Source organism: Salminus brasiliensis, chromosome 15, assembly GCF_030463535.1.
Source record: "Salminus brasiliensis chromosome 15, fSalBra1.hap2, whole genome shotgun sequence".
NCBI classification, from domain to species: Eukaryota; Metazoa; Chordata; class Actinopteri; order Characiformes; family Bryconidae; genus Salminus; species Salminus brasiliensis.
In genome coordinates, this window is record NC_132892.1 from 2,933,581 (window position 1) to 2,950,328 (window position 16,748).

The 16,748-nt window shown below is 47.1% G+C and overlaps 1 protein-coding gene across 4 annotated transcripts in view; it reads left to right on the forward strand.

Moving 5' to 3' along the window:
* hecw2b (HECT, C2 and WW domain containing E3 ubiquitin protein ligase 2b) overlaps window positions 1-16,748 on the forward strand; it is a 47,510-nt gene that overhangs the window by 19,175 nt on the left and 11,587 nt on the right. For 2 of the 4 annotated variants that reach the window (XM_072656672.1, XM_072656674.1), the window contains exons 3-13: window positions 5,610-5,717; window positions 5,887-5,981; window positions 9,607-9,682; window positions 10,499-10,668; window positions 11,790-11,932; window positions 12,646-12,746; window positions 13,297-13,943; window positions 14,051-14,393; window positions 14,493-14,594; window positions 15,413-15,563; window positions 16,353-16,453. In XM_072656672.1, coding sequence (XP_072512773.1) covers window positions 5,610-5,717; window positions 5,887-5,981; window positions 9,607-9,682; window positions 10,499-10,668; window positions 11,790-11,932; window positions 12,646-12,746; window positions 13,297-13,943; window positions 14,051-14,393; window positions 14,493-14,594; window positions 15,413-15,563; window positions 16,353-16,453 — 2,037 coding nt within the window. The remainder of the gene's footprint in view (window positions 1-5,609; window positions 5,718-5,886; window positions 5,982-9,606; window positions 9,683-10,498; window positions 10,669-11,789; window positions 11,933-12,645; window positions 12,747-13,296; window positions 13,944-14,050; window positions 14,394-14,492; window positions 14,595-15,412; window positions 15,564-16,352; window positions 16,454-16,748) is intronic. The other 2 variants (XM_072656673.1, XM_072656675.1) reach the window with 1 other exon arrangement.

Consider the following 16,748-nt stretch of genomic DNA (forward strand, 5'->3'; position numbering starts at 1 on the left):
GACACTCCACTGAGCTGAAAATGTATGTGTGTGTGTGTGTGTGTGTGTGTGTATGTGAGAGAGAGAGAGCTGCAGAAAGCGGGAGAGCAAACGTAGGAGAAGCCTAAAAGTGCTGAGTCAGCGGTGTAGTGGTGCACCGACATCATGTCTCTGACTGCCTTTTATCACTCCCTCTCTCAGGCACTCGCTTACTCTCCCTTCTCTCGCGCTCGTTCTCTCTCTCTCAGTCCTTCTAATTACGTAGCCTTACAGTGGGGTTGTACGATTCCCAGAGTTTAGGGCAGGGTTGGACCTTGTCCAGGAGCACAGAGTGGGCTGTAAACAAAACTGACCTCAGCAGCGCCCAGCAAAACAGGAAGCAGGTCTTTACAAATGCTGATGGGTGCAGTGGGAATAGCCATTGGAGCTGAGCTGGTTTGCGAGGTGTGTTACGCAAGCTCCTATCATTGTCCTTGACTTTCAGGTATTTTTTAAAAGCTTGGTGGAACATCTGACGCACAATTTGCACAGTTTTCCCGACAGGAGGAAAACTTATCTTGAAGTCCACCAAGGCTCGGTTTCAGAAGAAGTCCTGGAAGATTCTGGAATGGCCGTCACAGTCGCCTGACTTGAACCCCATAGAACATTTGTGGTGGGATTTGCGGAAGGCGTTGGCCACAGTTGGCCATTTCTAAACCCGCCAAGCCAGCGGTTTCAGGGCAGGAGGTCCCTTCCAGACCAGGGTTGGGGACCACTGCTCTAGGCCAAAGTGAGAAACATTCTACCCTACTCAAGCTTCAAAGGTCAGACTGATGGAGGAGACATGAGTAGATGACCCAGGACTGGAAACTGGATTCTGGGAACTGAAGTTCAACTGCAGCTGCATGTTTGGGTTGAAGGGAAAACTGCAGATGTAGAGACTGGGCAAGCTGTCCAGCGTTGTCCTCTAGCCATCCTTGCAGTGCTGGGGCTGCTCTATTATTACTAGAGCTGTCGGGCTGTGATGGAGAGTGAAAGCCTACCCCTCTCACTACAACCACTGATCGATCCAGTCAGGGAAAGTCCAGCATGGCCTCGCCCAGGGAGAGGCCCCGTTCTCCCAGACCGTGCCAGACATTGATCCCGCCCCGAATCCTCTGGAGTTACGTTTACAGTCACAATGAAGCTCCGATTGCTCCTAAGGGAACGTCCAATGCTAAGCTTTCTTCAGGTTTACGGTGGAGTGAAATTGAATAGTTGACGTTCTCCCAGTTTCTCCCAGATTTCTGGGGACCAGGGTTGGTGGTCCATAGACCACCAACAGAAACGCTCTGTCCTATTGTAGCTTTAAAGGTCAGACCGACGGAGGAGGCATGGGTTTTGCCGTTCAACAGACCTCCTGAAGACCTGAGCTCTAGTCGACCTCTGTAGCTTCTTGTTTGTATGTAGTGATGATGCTTGTGGCAGGTATGATTTACCTTTCTGGCTACACGTCTTGATTGGTCAGCTGTTTTTGTATTGGTTGGGTGTGATGTGTTCCTCTCTGGGATTCACAGCTTGAATTATTATTGACTCCGGTGGTCGAGTCGCCCCACTGGTTTATGCATGACGTTGTGGTCCCAGAGCTTTCGGCTTCGCTCACCATTGCCGTGATTGATCTTTTGCATGGGTCATGTGACAGAGGACAGTGAATTGTGGCTTGTTAAGGACGGGCCGCTACATAAGCCCACAGGCAGCCCAGCGATAAACCCTGAAACCATTGGCAGTAGATCATGCTGGACAAGGCTAATCTTCGCAGCAGGCCCTGCGACCGGGGGAATGGCAGCGATCTACAGTTACAGTTTACAAGCTCCTGCATTCAGTCATGAGTCATCTTTCACTTCAGGGATATGTTTCAAATTCATTGCAAATGAAACGTGTCCCAGTTCGATTCTGATTGATGAGGTGATTTAAAAAGGCCACCATAGGATTCAGCCATGCGTAATTTGATTTGTTTTGGTATTCAGTTTTGTGGACACTCCTTCACGTTAGGTACCGTGCACCCACTACTCTAAGGTCACCATGCCCAAAGCCAAACATCAGCTAGAAGGGTATAAAGCTCCAAGCGTTGGGTTTTGGAACAGTGGAACTGCCTTCCCTGGAATGATTGAGCTTCATCCAATACCCTTGGAGATGAACTAACCGTCCAGCATTAGTACCACACCTCACTAATGCTCTCGTGAGGCTGAATGCAGTCAAATCTTCACACCAATGTTTCCCAAACCCAGTAAAAAAAAGAGTGGAGACTCCTTTTTAATTCCTGTTTTTGAAAGAAACACTGGACAAGCCAGAAACCGGGGCATCCCTACATCTTGATGTTTATTAAGAATGTGACCATTTATGAATATGTGTAATCATGCAAATTGTAGACGCCCCCTGCCTAATGCCTGCCCCCCACTACAGGATAACCAGGCTGATTTTGAGGCCGATTTGAACCTCCTGTCAATCGCAAACGGTCTCCCGATATTAGGGTGATCTTAAAGGATATCTTCCCAGATTATCCTGTAGTTCGCGGTGTCTATAAGCCAATCTCTCAGCCTTCCGATCTTCTCCCAGTGCTGTCTGAGCTGTTTGGAGAAAGGACAACACAGCATTCCAGCATCAAAACTTTATCCCGTCTGTGAAACATGGTGGTGGTAGTATCTTCATCTGGGCCGGAACGACTTGCCATCATTGATGGAAATACTAAAAGTTACCGCTCGGCTCAATGGGGTCGACCAGAGGAAGCTCCACCACAGGTATAGCCACTCTCCTGGGGGGGTCCGGGCTAAAAAGAAAAAAAAGCCTAAAAGGCAAACACTAGGTCAACCGGAGAAGGGAAAAGGGTCAACAGGAGGAAGCGAAGGGGCAGCGTCCCAAGGAAGCAGCTTAAGTGAGCACTTGCTATGCTAAAAGCTAACCCAGCTGACTGGCTATAATCTCTTCAGCTAGCTGACTGCACACCATGGAAAGAGGTAGACCATTTTATAATACACCGTCATTTCAGGTGTGCTTCTTGCTGCAGTTTAAAAATATCCAGTAGGTAGTTAACAGTGCTAGCGCAAATGAACCGAAATCAGCCATCAACACTGAACAGAGAAGCGAATACCGATGTGAGGAGTGTTTACGTTATTCTTTTTTGTCTAGTTTGTCTTCTGCCTTGTGGAAGTGTGTGTTTATGCGTAGAGGGTAGGCCATACGTGCCTCAAGTGGAACAGTGGGTCATTGGGTTCCTGGTCTGTTTACAGCTGTATTGATCTGGACGTGTGGAGTCAATTTCACCCCATAGCTCCCTGTCTGCTGCTGTCTTGCATTGAAAGGCTCATAAAAAGAGCAGATGTGATGAGCCATATCCTGGAGAAGGTTTTAGAGAAAGGGGAGAAAGAGGCCGCCTCAGACAGTCCGGTCTTTCCTGGCAAAGCAGCGTTTTGCGTACAGCAAACCACCTGAAACACCATAGCAAAGACATGAGATAACATAGTATCCATCAGAAATACTATAGTAAACCCCCCCAGCAAAATCTAGCAAACGCTATAGCAGCCATCTGGAGTATCATAGTGACCACCTTGCAACACCATAGCAACCACATTGCTTTTTTGGGCCAGGCCTTCAGCTTAAAATAAGACTAAGAAAGGTGGAGCGTCTGGCCCGGATGGTGCCTGGGTGGTAGAGGGCTGCACAGACGGGGTGGTGGAGGGTTGCTCAGGCTTGTCGTAGACACCGATGTTAGATAAGGGAGGAGGGGCTTCAGACATGTTGACATATGTCATCGCTCTTCTTAGCAATACCATTGTAACCACCTGTTATACTATGGCAACTACCTAGCAACACAATAGCAACCACTACATAACTCCATAGCACAAACTTAACAACACCAAAGCAACCACCTGGGATACCATAGCACCTACCTAGTAACACTGTTGCAACCACCTAGCAATAACATATCACAACCACTTGTGATACTATAGCAACCACTTAGCATCACCATAGCGACACTATAGCAACCATCAAATGACTTCATTGCAACACTAGAGCAACCAGCCTAGCAATGTCATGATCACATCATAGCAAGACCATAGCAACCACCAGGAATGCCATAGCAACCATGTGGCAACGCCACTGCAACCACCTAGCAATGTCATGAGAAAACCATAGTAAGACCATGGCAGCCACCAGGAATGCCATACCAACCATGTGGCAACACCATAGCAACCACCTAGCAATGTCATGACAAAACCATAGCAAGATCATAGCACCCACCTAGCAATAACATGGCAACCACTTGTGATACTGTAGCAATCGCTACGCAACACCATTGTAACACTATTGTAATAACATAGTAACCTCTAGTGATATTATAGCAACCACCTAGCATCATCATAGCGACACCATAAAAACCATCAAATGACTTCATAGCAACACTATAGCAACCACCTAGTAATATGACAAAACCATAGCAAGACCATAGCAACCACCAGGAATGCCATAGCAACCAGGTGGCAACACCATACCAACCACCTAGCAGTAACAGTTTTACCCTACTGACCATGTAGCAACAGCCTATGGCTTTGTTTGTACATTTATGAACTCTATATTGACCTCAGAACCTCAGAACCACACATCTAGGCCGGAGAACAGGTAGCGCGAACAGTGCATCACCAGATGAGCAGGACATTGCGTGACGGGACGGATGTACTGTAGTAAGCTGCAGTCCTGTTGGCTCAGTGAGGGAGGAGAGGGGGGTACAGCTGCCGTGCCAAACAGATGGGGGAGTCAGTGGGAGGCTTGTTGGGGCAGAGGGGTGCTGGACTGGACGCTGGGCTTTAGAGGCAGGAAATACTGAGTGATCTGATTCCTCACCAGCAGCACAAATGGTCCAGGGCTGTATTTTTAGGAATGCTAAATAAAGACATGACAGTTTCACATGATCTACTTTCTGCAGACGCTTCGCTACACGTGTCTTGCTGTGAGAATCTGGAAAGCTGTCCCGATGTCCCGATCAGGTCATTTTGCCCCCAGATCCAATCCCAGTCTCTTGAGCATCAGCCTGTCTGATCCGATCGGATCTTTGCATGTGTATAAATAATGATCCACCTTTACAGATTAGATCAGATGAGCTGCTAATTAATACCTTTTTAGTACGATCACTTTCTGTAACGAGACATTCTGGACCGATTGATTTAGTTTAATATCTGATAATCCAGCCTGACCAATCCGCTCCCAGCTTCTTTAAAACACTGCAGTCTAATCACATCCTGTGTGTGTGTGTGTGTGCAGTGGTACACACTCCGGGCCGATATCTGCTGTTGTTTTCCGACTACTGATGTGAAGTACCTGGTTTATAGTGTGTGTATTAGCATTAGCGTTAGCCTCCACTTGGTTCTTATCGGAGCGGGAGCTAACAGACACCTGTGCCGGCCAACACCGCTTAAGAGTGATGAGGGGAGAGAGCGCCATCTACCCACCCGGAGAGAGCGCGGACAGTTGTGCTCTCTCAGACTCCGGCTGCTGATGGCAAAGCGGCATGGATCAGGGCTCAAACACGTGACCCCTGAGGGTCCACTTTCCGGTAGTGGTAGCGCATTAGACCTGCTGAGCCATTGCGTTAAATCTCCTGGATGTTGTGTTCACAGATGAGACGTGTCCAGCTAATGTGTGGGACTCAAAGAACCGCGGGGTAAACGGCACCCAGAGGGGCCAGATTGTCTGGAGACTGGAGCCTGGGCCCTATTTCCTGGAGCGTAAGTGTATGACTCTCTCTCTTGTTCTCTCTCTTACTCTCTTCCTATTGGTCCTGTGTTGGGATGGGATTATGCTAGCATATTGTGCATGCAGCCATGTGTGGGATTATGGTTTGCTTTAATTTACTATATATATATATATACACATATTATATTTGTGTGTGTGTAGCCGAGACCAAAATCTGCTTCAAGTATTACCACGGAGTGAGCGGAGCACTGAGAGCGACGACCCCCTGCATCACAGTGAAGAACCCTGGAGTCCTGGTGAGTGCAGGCATCAGTCTGTACTTTTATCCCCTGGTGCAGATGCTGCACTGTACTGCTGAACTGCCTATACTCTTCGGGAAGGGCTTCACATAGATGTTGGAACATTGCTGTGAGGATCTGATTGTGTTCAGCCACAAAAACATTAGGAAGGCCAGGTAGTAATGTTGGATGATTAGTTCTGGCAGTCCAGCTCATCCCAAAGCGATTGAACCGAGCTCCATCACTATGTACTTCTACTCACAGGCCACTGTATTAGAAACCCCCCCCCCTTTCACTGGCCACTTTATTAGAAACCCCTACCTTGTGCTTCCGCTCTGGCCACTTTATTAGAAACACCTACTTTGTACTTCCACTTTCTGGCCACTTTATTTGAAGCACCTACTTTGTGCTTCCACTCACTGGCCCCTTTATTAGAAACACTGACATTGTATTCCACTTTCTGGCCACTTTATTAGAAACAACTACCTTGTGCTTCCACTCTCTGGCCACTTTATTAGAAACCCCTACCTTGTGCTTCCGCTCTGGCCACTTTATTAGAAACAACTACCTTGTACTTCCACTCACTTGTGGAAGTGAGACGCTGACCACTGCTGTGCATCATCAGTGCAGCAACCACAAGGCAGGGGTTTCTGACAAAGTGGCCAGGTGGTCCGTATGCGTGCGTCTCTTGGTCTGTGTGTTACAGCTTCGGCCGAGCTCCACAGAGAGTATCATATTCACCGGCATGCCGGGAATGCTCCGGCCCCTCTGCACTGCCTTCTCTCATATGCTTTGAGGTTCACTCGAAAGAGAAACACAGAACCAGAGCAAAGTTGACTGGCTTGTCTGCATGGAGTCAATTTTTCTACATAAAAAATACATAAATAAATAAATACAAAAATAACTCTGATATGCCACCATTGTGCAGCTTCACAGCTGCCAAAAAATTCATAGAAAGCTGTAAATGAAGACGAGGAAATGATGAACAGAGCTGTACAGTGACTGGGAAAGCTATAGAACATCAATCACGCACTTCCTATTAGTGCTGGACGATATGACCTCAAATCAATATCACGATTAACTGACCGCTCTACCTTGATTGCGATTAATGAACGCTTATGTAAGCTGCTTGAGTTCTCCTCAGTATCGCTGACTGGACAGGGTGAAGTCATGTGAATGCACATGCGGTGGTATGTTATTAAGGGGGCAATGCATTAAGACACACAGTGAAGATGTCCTAACCGAATTATACAAAATAATAATAAATTCAATAAATTAATTTCCTTTTTATTGCTCAGCCCTAGTTTTAACACATGAAAATTCTGATCAAATTCGTCACAATTGTAAACACCGCTGAACGTTATTTGTAATTTAATAATAAATAATGTATTGTAAGAAATATGATTTTTTTTCGTCACATTTATGCCCTTTGGTTCTGCCAGTTAACCCACCCATTCGTAGCTCCCCTTAGTACTAGCAATGCTCCCAACACTAGAAAACAAGCAAAGACAGCCGACACACTCTGAGGAAAACTCCAGGTCCCGAGCTTCACCACACCCGCCAACAGGCGAGCCAGCACGGCCAGTTGTGCTCTCTCAGGCTCCGACTGCCGATGGCAAAGTGGCGTGGCTCAGGAATCAAACTCGCAACCCCTAGGCCATTGTGCTAGTGCATTCGATCGCTGAACCACGGGAAGCCCAAAAATACTTCAACTACTCTGTTCAACATGTAAAAATATTAGTTTCATAGTTTATAATATTTTTATTTACGTAAAATCATACATGGTGTTCCCAGTCTAGTCATTTCCAGGACTCTCATCATACTGGGAGGGTGATGGCTAGCATGTGCTTCCTCCGAGACACATGAAGCCACTCAACCTCCTGCCAACTGGACCGCTATAGAAATATGCAAATGTAGTGGTCATCATCCGAGATGGCCACCTAGAGACAGGTGCCTCACGTGTTACCCAGTGTCCCTCAACCCAGGACCAGGGTTAAGGGACCACTGCCCCACAGAAATACGTACTGTAAATTTGATGTTCTGCTGAAATATCCCTTTACACAAAGTCTTTAGGTTCCTAAAATAGAGCCGTACTTCTAAACGCCGGGGAATTAAAAATAGCCTTCAAGCGCTCGCGGAGGAAAGTGACTGATTTGTATTGCTCTCGCTGCTTCGGCTCCTCTTCTAATCGGTGTCTGCATGAATGTCTTCCACAGCCTGAGAGCCAAGCCTTTGCATTAATGTGGAAGTACATCTCAATGGAGCTTAATAATGGACAGCCATTAGCCAACACTGGCCTGGCAGGCTCCACTCCTCACTGTACAACTTACTCTTTATTTATTTATTTTTGCTCCGTCTCCGTAGCGCCGATCGGCTGCAGATCCGCCAGCTGGCGCAAATTAATTTGATATCAAAATTTTGAACATTTTAATCTGGCAGACCGAGTCTGCTGGCACGCAGCCCTGCAGCTATCAGCACAGGGCGTGGTCAGATTGTCCCAGCCTAATACAGCCCACCTGATCCGCCGGGACTGGAGCAGAGCTTTACTCATTGTCATGTAGTGTCTCGCACTTTAGAGGATGAAGGGGAGTTGCTTTAGGGCAAGGTTCCTTATTCGGTTCTGTTGGTCTTACTGTCAATTAACTGGACTGTTTTATATATCGTTGTCTATGAAATATTAAATTAATAAATACAGTCTTGTTAGCGGACGGCCCGGTGGGCCAGCCTAGAGGAGGCAATTTCGCATGCTGACTGACTGACTGTCGGACTCTTAGAGTCTCGTACCGACGGTCTGAGGACTACATTTAGCATACATAGCTAACATGTATGGGTGCCACAGAGAGGTGATGTAGTCTGATGTAGCCGAGCATCACTACCACGGCCTTAGCATTGCTACCAATCCCGGCCTCACCAGCATCGCTAACATGGGGTTATTCACAAGCCATGTTCATGAGGTCCTAGGTCCTTCACATTTGAACACTAGTAAATATGTGGTACATCTGAAGGCTCTGTGGACAAGGCTTGAGTCCTTCACCAGGCAGGGTCACCGGAAATGCTACAGGAAGCGTTGTAGAGGTCATTTTATACTACAGAACCTTTTTCACAATAAAGAGAAGATATTCTGGTCCCAAACTCCCCATTGTTAAAAATGCCATAAACCCACCGTTATATGCAGCTAATGTGGGGTCTGGCAGAACTAGTTTTTCTTGTTTTGACAAGGCCTCAGACTGGCAATTAGGGCTGTAATTAGGAGCGGTCAGCTGAATCAAATTCAAGGTTTATAAAATACCTGGAAAAACCTGGTAATGACCCTCACCAAATATGACCGCCTCTAAGCGCCCGGCTAAAGATCTGGGAAGGCTGTAGGAAAATAGCTACGTGTCTTCAGCTACAGTTTGTACTATATGGGATCCCCTTCTGTGACCACAAAACTCAGCCTGTGAGAAGAGTGCTGTGGCCTGATCAAGCCTAAATACAACTCCTTGGCCACAGTCAGTAAAGGTATTGCATTTCATGAGAAGAACAACTTGCCAACTGTGAAACACAGGGTGGGTTGTGCTGCAGCCAGTGACATAAGACCCATGAAAGTCAGAGTATCTGTGCGGACTAACCATGTGACTCTCTTTCCCTCGTCCTGCTGTAGGCCGGAGCAGAAGGACAAGTTGACGGGCAGTCGGTGACGGAGCACTGTCGAAAGCTTGTGAGCTTCACCCTATCAGGTGTGTACTTCGGGCTTCTGGAGTGCCCCCTTCTTTTTTTAGAGAGAGGTTTAATCTCTGTTATGACTGTAAGCGAATAAAAAGTAGGCCTCTCTGCATCTTCACCGCCCCCATGTGGAGAAGAAGCGGCAGTGCACTTCTGTACCACCTTTTTTTTAAATGCTGGGGGTGTCTAATTAGGTCTGACCACAGGCTTTTTCATAATCAGCTCTATATTAGTAATGAGTTTAATTTCCTCATTAACAAAGCAGCATTCTCATTTCCTGGTCTTTCACAACAAGTGAAAGTCCTGCACCTAGGACCCAGCCCATCCCCTTCCCCCGTTCTCTATCAGGTAGGTGCCTCTCTACACTGCTGTCACCGAGGCGTCCTTCTCATTTGTCAATCCCATCAAAGATGGGCAGCGACCTTCTAAATGTGGACACTCTCACTGGTGACCACTCTGACACTGCCCAGCCTTAGCCCAGCCTCCACACAGTCCTCAAAGTGTAGCTCCACCCTCGTTATTTAAATAATGCCCATTAGAGGGTCGATAACAAGCATGTGGAGGCGTGGCTTAGTGAGGAGAGAGAAGGGTTAAACCAGTCAGAGACTTTTCTGCTTTGTACGTCACCATGGCAACCAACACTAGCGTCCATGTTGGTGAGGTCAACACCAGCCACTACTTAAATAAGGGAAAAATCCTCCCTATTTCATCATCAATTGAGGCGGAGTTATAGATGCATATATATGTATATATATTTTTTTTACCTCTAGGGGGCGCACTAGCCAGGTTTGCAAGATCCTTAACTTGATTTTTCAAATGCGCTGTTACAGATATCCGTGCTCAGGGGCTAAAGAAGGGCATGTTCTTCAATCCTGACCCATACCTGAAGATGAGCATCCAGCCAGGCAAGAGGAGCGGCTTCCCTGCCTTCACGCACCACGGCCAAGAGAGACGAGCCTCCATCATATCCAACACCACCAACCCCGTGTGGCACGGAGAGGTGACTTTCTGAGTTGTTTACACCCGACACACATAAGCTTGCTCTTTCTCTCTCTCTCTTTGTTCCATTTGATAAATTCCCCACCAGCAATCTCTAATCTCAGTTTTAATGTTCTGTCCGATTCCAGTAGGTAATAATCTCCTCTACAGAAGTGAATTTTCATTCTCTCCCATCACAAAATTAAAAAGCCATGCTTGTATAATATCTGTGGCCGGACAGCTTTAAAGGGCCCATGTCATCCAAAAACAAATTATTAATTAATTTATTGAATTAATAAGAGTTTTATAGCATTTCTGAAACCCTTTATTCACCAGTCCTCACCGTCCACATATGGAAACTTATTGCAAAAAAACAATAAAAAATCAGCCTGTTGTGAGTTTACTGTTTTTGTGATGTCACAACAGCCAGCACATTTACATATCGTCAAAAAAAAAAGGCTCATCAAAACATCAAAAATCTTTTAAACTTTCAATAGGCGTCAATCCTGTTAATAGAAAATCAGCATGGACAGCTCAAGCTGATGGTTGACCAGCTTAGCTCTTACGGTAGCATGGGGTATGATTTTCTTTGAGTTTGATGGTTAATCTGGACCCGCATCACCAGGCTGGATCAAGCTGGTTGGTTGGCTGGCCAGTATGACCAGCATGACCACCAAGCATGCTGGCTCACCAACCAGTTGGCTATGTTTTCCATCAATGACCAGCTTAGACCATCCAAAACCAGTTACCAGAAAAGGCTGGACTCAATTTACAAACGTAACGGGGTGGTAAGTCAGACCTAGGGGTTGTTTTTGGGGGTTTTTTTCTGCCGATTTTTTCACCCCAGTTTGGTCATGTTCCAACTCACCAACCCGCTCCACCACACTGTTTTAAACTAAAGACTTAAATATAAAAAAAGAAAATATTTGAATCCCTCCCCCCTTTACTGGCTAGCATAGCACTGAGCTGTGGGAGATGGGGGGAATATCATCCTACCAACCCAGAGGACGAGCAAAGCCTATCATGCCGTTAGCTGAGGGACTGAATTGTCTGGTGTAGTCTCTTAGTCTTTGGACTCTTCTCGTCCTCATATTCACACCCCATGCTTTCCTTTTTGTCCTCCTGTCTCCTGTTCTCTTGCAGAAGTATACCTTTGTTGCTCTGATGACTGACGTTCTGGAAATTGAGGTCAAGGACAAATTTGCCAAAAGTCGACCAATCATCAAGCGCTTTTTAGGGCAGCTGACCATACCGGTGCAGAGGCTTCTGGAAAGGCACGCATCAGGGTCAGTGATCAGCATATGGTATCATCACAAAGTCTGTATGTAGATTTGATTAATTTAGTTATTTGATAAATAACAGAAAACTTGCCTTTGGAAAATGGAACAGCCCTTTTTACCCCCTTAAATATTTGGTTCTTTGTTATTAAATATGGAAATATTACATGGAAACATTTGATGTTCTTTCAAACTATGTCAATAGATAAACTCGTTTTTCACTCAAAGAAAGTTTATTATTATTTATTTAACAAAATCATCAACTGAGAGAAGGTTTTTTCCCACTCCTCCATGCAGAATTCTTTCAGTTGAGTGATGTTTGAGGAGTTTCCAAAACTCTGGATTTCTTTCTTTTGAGCCATTCCTTGGTGGACCACCTGGAATGCTTTGGGTCATTGTCATGTTGCATGGTCCACTTCGGTTTCAGCTTAAGTTTTTGGATGGACGGTCTGCCATTTTTCTCAAGCTCCTTCTCAAAGTTGTTTACTTGAATCTGGCCACTCAATTCAATAGTCAAGACCAACTGTGTGAACGTTTCTTTCAGTCAATCAGGTGTCAACCTTAGGACTAACTGTGGTGTAAGAATACTAATGGTAGAATGGTGAGGGCTGAAGTTATGTAGTTAAATGTGGACCCAGAAATAAGCCATATGGGTCATTTCTAAAATTAGACACGTTCTCTTGACATCAGCTCATGTTTGTGTGTTTCTGTCTTGGATCCAGAGATCAGCCCATAAGCTATACGCTGTGTCGCCGCTTGCCCACGGAACATGTGAGCGGACAGCTTCAGTTCAGGGTGGAGATCACCTCCACTGGTCATGAAGGTGAGTAGATGTGGGTCAGTGGGATTTGGGGTTTGAACACAGCGCTCTACGCTAGGCAACCTGCTGGCCAAATAGGGGAGTGCGAGAAGAGTCTGAGCCGTGGCAAATGAGCCGAAGTATGTGCTAGGCTAAAGGCTAACTCCTGCTGTTAATGTGGGCATTTTATGTATAATCAGGAAGAAACACTCTAAAATGGATGGCTCTGTTTGGGTAGCGTCAAATGATCCGACCATGATTATGAAAAGGAGGCGGGGCTTATTTACACTGAACTTAAGTAGTGTTTCCAGTCCAAACAGAGGATCAGCTGCCGAAGTCTGAAAGAGCACAATTGGCTCTCTCTGGGTAGGTAGATGGTGCTCTTGCCCCTCAGCATCACTCTTAAGCGATGCTGGCCGGCACAGGTCACTGTTAGCTGCTGTGGCAGAGCTGGGGACCTGTCACTTTCCTCTGAGTGTGACGGCCGCCTGGCTATGCCACGTTGACGAAATTCAAGACACTTTTTAACGCAATTTGTTTATTTTCTCCGAAATCCTCTCACACACTCCCTTAGATGCTATGGGCTCACTGCTGGGCGCCTCCTCCGTGAACGGAGACCCGGGCAGTCCTTCTGACGACGAGGACATCCTGCCCCCAACCTCTCGCATGCCCAGGGGTCCATCCCCCACAGGCTCTGAGGGCTCTCTTCACAGCGAAGCCTTCAGGACTGACGAGGGTCCGTTGGACATGGACGAAGAGAGGATCCTTAGGGACGGACCAGCCGATTCGGCCGAGGGCGCCACAGGCCACACTCAAAGGCAGGTCTCCCTCAACGACTATCTGGACGCCATCGAAGCTCCAAAGGGCCCTGGGGATCGTCCACTGGGTGCCGCCTCGCCGAAACTGCGCTCCAGCTTCCCTACGGACACCCGGCTCAACGCCATGCTGCACATAGACTCTGACGAGGATGAGGAAGGACACACGTCTCAGGAAACGTCTATGGCCAATGGGGTCCAGGCAGCAGGGGGACAGGTCCCGTCTGAGCAAGAACAGAAGGAGGGGGAGGGAAGTCGTGCTGGGGACGAGGAAGCAGCATCATCGGATAGTGGTGGTGGCCCAAGCCAAAATGGCAGAGCTGAAGGAAACCAGGAGGCAGGGGTCAGCTCTGAACCGACAGCTCAGTCTGCCTGCGCTGTCCAGCAGCCGGCGTCCGCCGCTCAGGTGAGAAAGTGTATTCGTGTAACTACATTTGGTCACGGTTGGTCAATTGGTCTTGTAATCAGTCGGGTGGTCTGTCAGTCGGGTGGTCAGTCTGTCCATTCATTCAGATCTTCTTCCAGGACCAGGACGAGCCTTCTTCCACAGAGGGAACCAGCGAGGAGGTGTTTGTAGCAGTAGAAGCCGCGGTCTCCGAAGCCACGGCAGCCAGCAGCAGCAGCGTAGCAAGTGAAGGAGGAGCCAAGCAGTCAGAACCCAGCGGCTCTCAGGAACCTGAGTCTACCAGCTCCAGCCAAGCCAACGGAGAGGAGGAGGGTGGCGACGTGTGGAGAAGGAGGCCGAGCTTACGGGCGACAAGGGACGGCTCCCAGGCTGAAGGGACGAGCTCACCGGAGACACCGAGAGCTGCAACTGATCAAGCGCAAGCCACCGCGGAAACAGACGGGGAGTCAGGTGCTTTATTTTTTTTAGTGAGCATTTGTTGCTCTGTGGGTTCGACCAGTGAGCTGTGTTGAAGGGTAGTTTACAGTGAACCCTGCTGTGTTTCTGTAGGGGCTAGCGCTCAGGTGAACGGTCATCAGCCTGTTCGCTCTCTGCCTGCCGTGCGCCACGACATAAGCCGCTACCAGAGAGTGGATGAGCCCCTACCACCAAGTGAGTGTGTCTATATCTATAACCATCATGTATTAGCTATGAAATATCTATAACCATCATGAATTAGCAGGGAAATATCTATAACCATCATGTATTAGCTATGAAATATCTATAACCATCATGTATTAGCTATGAAATATCTATAACCATCATGAATTAACTAGGTAATATCTATAACCATCATGTATTAGCTGTGAAATATCTAAAACCATCATGTATTAGCTAGGATATGTCTATAACCATCATGAATTAGCTGTGAAATATCTATAACCATCATGTATTAGCTAGGATATGTCTATAACCATCATGTATTAGCTGTGAAATATCTAAAACCATCATGTATTAGCTAGGATATGTCTATAACCATCATGAATTAGCTGTGAAACGTCTATAACCATCATGAATTAACTGGGAAATATCTTTAACCATCATGTCTTAGCTGTGAAATATCTAAAACCATCATGTATTACTTTATGAAAAATCTACAGCCTCCATATATTAGCTATGAGGTCAAGTATAGACAAGCAGACTTGGATAGCAGCCACAGAGCGAGAGCAGACCTTGGTGTGGAGCCTGAGTGGTGCATGATTATGTGTGGGATGATTTTGAAGGATCAGGATGAGATATAGGTTGACGGCCAAGGCTTGGGGTCTAATGCCGTTCTAGTGCGCCATCTAGTGTTGAATACAGACAGTCATGATCAGTGCAGCAAAGCCAAGACTTCAAACTATATAGCACTTCCTACCTACATAAGGCCTTTATCACACCCTATGAGTAAAATGTGTGTGTGTGTGTGTGTGTGTGTGTAAATGTTGTAGACTGGGAGGCTCGTATCGACAGCCATGGACGCATCTTTTACGTGGATCATGTCAACAGGACCACCACCTGGCAGCGGCCCACCGCCCCACCTGCACCGCAGGTCCTGCAGAGATCCAACTCCATCCAACAGATGGAGCAGCTCAACCGCCGGTTAGACACACACAAGAACACACACACCTTTCCCATATACACACACACCAATCAGCCATAACATTAAAACATGACACTTTGACAAGAACCGAACTGTGATGTTCTAGACAACTGGCTCAGAACATGTCCAGAACATCAGGCAGGCAGGTCTTGTGGGGTGTCCCCAATATGCAACGGCCAGTACCTGCCTAAAGTGCGACAGGGTCATGGGCCCCTAAGGCTCATAGATGTTCATGGAGGCCTCCATAGAGGAAAAATGCTGCTTCTCAAGTCTTGGTGCCAGATATCACAGGACATCTTCAGAGGTCTTGTGGAGTCCATATTGAGCGGTTGTGATGGCACAAGGCGGACCTTCTCAGTGTTATCATTGTCTATTAACCAGTGGGTCCAAAATATCTCTGAACGTCTGCATCTACAGTCCAACCTCCTGGGAGTGTAGCTGGCGGAGTGCGCAGCTGTCTTCTACAGGCCCAGTTCATTTCACTGGTGAAAACACCTTCAGAAATGTCCTGATCCTCACAGTTCTTCTCTCCCATCCCTAAATACCATGTGCCGTGCTTCACTCTTTACCACTAGGTGGGTTCTTCAGCACTCTCACCGCCCACCTTCCTTTTCCCCTGCCTGTATCAGCTGGCAGTGAAGTGCCTGCTCAGAGATTGCGACCAGATAAGATCTCACAGTCCCTTATCTGCTCCTGTAAAGAGCGGTAGTCACCACAGCAACCTTCCCTGCCTTTATGTCCATCGCTGTCTCTTACTTCTCTGTCTGCCTTTCGTCCCTTTTGTTTAGGTACCAGAGCATCCGAAGGACAATAACCAACGAACGGACGGACGAGCAAGCGGCGGAGATGCCTTCTGATGACACTGACCTGATGCATCACTCTATTCCTGGTACACACACACACACACACACACACACACACAAAAATGAATCTCCGGGTCATTTTGCATTTCAGCTAGACAGGCTTTTCTGCATACGGCTGCTGTAGCTAACAGGTGATGGAAGGAAACACTCACACCTATTAGCATGTCTGCAACATCTCCAATTTGTCCATCATTTGTCCATCATGTAGCTAAACCCAGCAGTAGCAGTCATTCGGAGGTCTGTATTTCCTCTGTGTTTTTACCCATAGGTAGATAACACGATGCTCCATAGCTGTGACAGAAGGTCTCTAACTCTAACCCC